The 2223-nt window shown below is 35.7% G+C and overlaps 1 protein-coding gene across 1 annotated transcript; it reads left to right on the forward strand.

Moving 5' to 3' along the window:
* The first annotated feature begins 335 nt into the window (after positions 1-335).
* LOC143545347 (auxin-induced protein 15A-like) lies at positions 336-677 on the forward strand. Its single transcript, XM_077037255.1, has one exon. The coding sequence runs from the start codon at positions 336-338 to the stop codon at positions 675-677; it is 342 nt and encodes a 113-aa protein (XP_076893370.1).
* The last annotated feature ends 1546 nt before the right edge of the window (positions 678-2223 follow it).

The raw sequence follows: 2223 nt of genomic DNA on the forward strand, positions 1-2223 counted from the left end.
TGAGATATTTATAGAAAAATCAAAAATCAAAATGTAGAGTATACCATTATTGACTTTCTTAATATCTTTACTTGGTCAAAGCTTTAAATGAATGGATATTGCCATATTGGATCTGGTTCAAGGATATCATTAATGGCGGAACAATTTTCTTCCGTACTAAGGAAACTTCCCCTTCATTTCCTACTTACTATAAACGCAAGAACACTATAACCCTTTCCTCACAAGTTAGGACTATAAAAACCCTACTAAACTATCAACTAACCATCATTCTTTCGACTCCTTATATATTACAAGGTTTAAGGTTTAGGGTTTAAAAACAGACTCCGTCAGTTAACATGAAGATATCCAAGGGCAAGAACAACGGTAGCTCGGTATATAAGTATAAAGTTGTAATCAAGATTCTTACTAAGACAATACAACATTGCATATTAAATAGATGGCGATACATTGAAGTTGAGTTTGAAGATGTAAAGGAAGGGCATTTTGCGGTTGTTGCAGTTAATTGCGAGAAGCCAAAGATGTTCGTGGTCGAGTTGAGATGCTTAACTAACCCTGGTTTCTTGAGGTTGTTAAAGAAAGCTGGAGAAGAATATGGGTTCAAACATGAAGGTGCCATTGCAATCCCTTGTGAACCTGATGAATTGCAAATGGTATTACAAGAAATGAGAGAGAAGTAGCTTGCTAACTTTGAGATCATAGATTATGGTATCATATGGTTAATTACACAGTATGCTATTGAATATTGATGTTGTATGTTGACCTAAATGCCATGTAATTAGTTCTTTGTATTCAATATTAATTCATCATGCACTCTTGTTTACATAGCCTACAACAAACTGGAAAAGTGAAACATCAATTAGGTTAGTGTAATAATAATACTAAGTCGCGGAACAAGTAGGTTTAATCGATCGAAGATGCTTCAACGAAAACAGACCAAAATGTATAAGCAACAAGCTTTAGCATTGAAAAGATGCATACACCAAATTAACTTAGCTTTAAAAATGCTAATGTGTCCTAGGGCTAACTTGGTTCAATCAATGCATGAGGAAAACAAAGATGTTTGGTTCCGAAGAGATTGGTACCGAAACTTTCTTGCATATGCATGCCATCGAATATGTGATACCTGCATGTTTCGAAAGAATAGAACACTATCTTCGTGTTATCTTTATGCAATAACCTTGGAAAGTAGATCTTGTTCCCCATTTTTAGGTGATTTAGCTTCATGGCATAAACATGATGTATTTCAAATAAAAATCATGTGTTTTCCCAACTCGTATATTTTCTCCCATTCTTGTGTAGTCTCGTCTAGTTTAACCGATCCTCCAAACTTACCTATGATGACTAGTAGAAGATGTTGATCACAATTTGAGAGAAAATATTTTGTAAAAGATCTGCTTGGGACATCGTCTGCAATATCCTCCCAAGAGTAATCATCATTGCTCATGTCTTTAAAAACTTCAATATTTTCATCGTTACACAAGGTATAGATATCTCGGCCCCTAAACGTTGGAAAGTTAAAAGAATATGAATTGGAACCAAAGTCAAGAGAATATACACTCCATGTTGATTCTCGAAATACGGAGTAGATGCAAACATGCCATGCCCCGGAACTTGTAAATCCAACCACCATACAATCAGGGGAAGTAGGTGGTCCTGAGAAACAAAAGCTTCCCACATACTCCGTATTTAACTTTTGGAAGCTCGCACGGGTTAAAGAACACAAGTCGGGATCCTTCTTTAAATTTATACATCAACAGCCAACCATACCTAGAACAATACATATATCTCGTAACCCCCCTTCAATTCTTAAGGTGTTGTCATAAAATACATGTCACCAAACATCGGATCTATAAAAGTGATAGTGTCTTGACAGTTGCCTAACACCATCAACCACGGTGAAATTAACGAACAACTCTTTAGCTTTGTTTTGGTGCTCCATTGAATCAAAGGTGCGGCTAAAGAACAACGCTTGCATGTAGCACGAAATTTCATGTATTCACTAACACATAACTCCATAATCGATTCCAAAATATGCAATGGCATATTGAGCAGTTGTGACTCACTTGTTGTGTGATAAAATTCACCATTAACTAGTCTTACGACTATCTCGGTATCCCTGGCCTTGGCCTCTTATTTTTTTTTCTTCAGCACACTCAACTTCTAGCCTACATATGATAACTAGAAAAAAAATCCATTTAAGAAATACAATTATTTGCAATACTT

Source organism: Bidens hawaiensis, unplaced genomic scaffold (assembly GCF_021521415.1).
Source record: "Bidens hawaiensis isolate Kalapana, Puna unplaced genomic scaffold, B.hawaiensis_p1.1 tig00013942_1, whole genome shotgun sequence".
Taxonomy (NCBI): Eukaryota; Viridiplantae; Streptophyta; class Magnoliopsida; order Asterales; family Asteraceae; genus Bidens; species Bidens hawaiensis.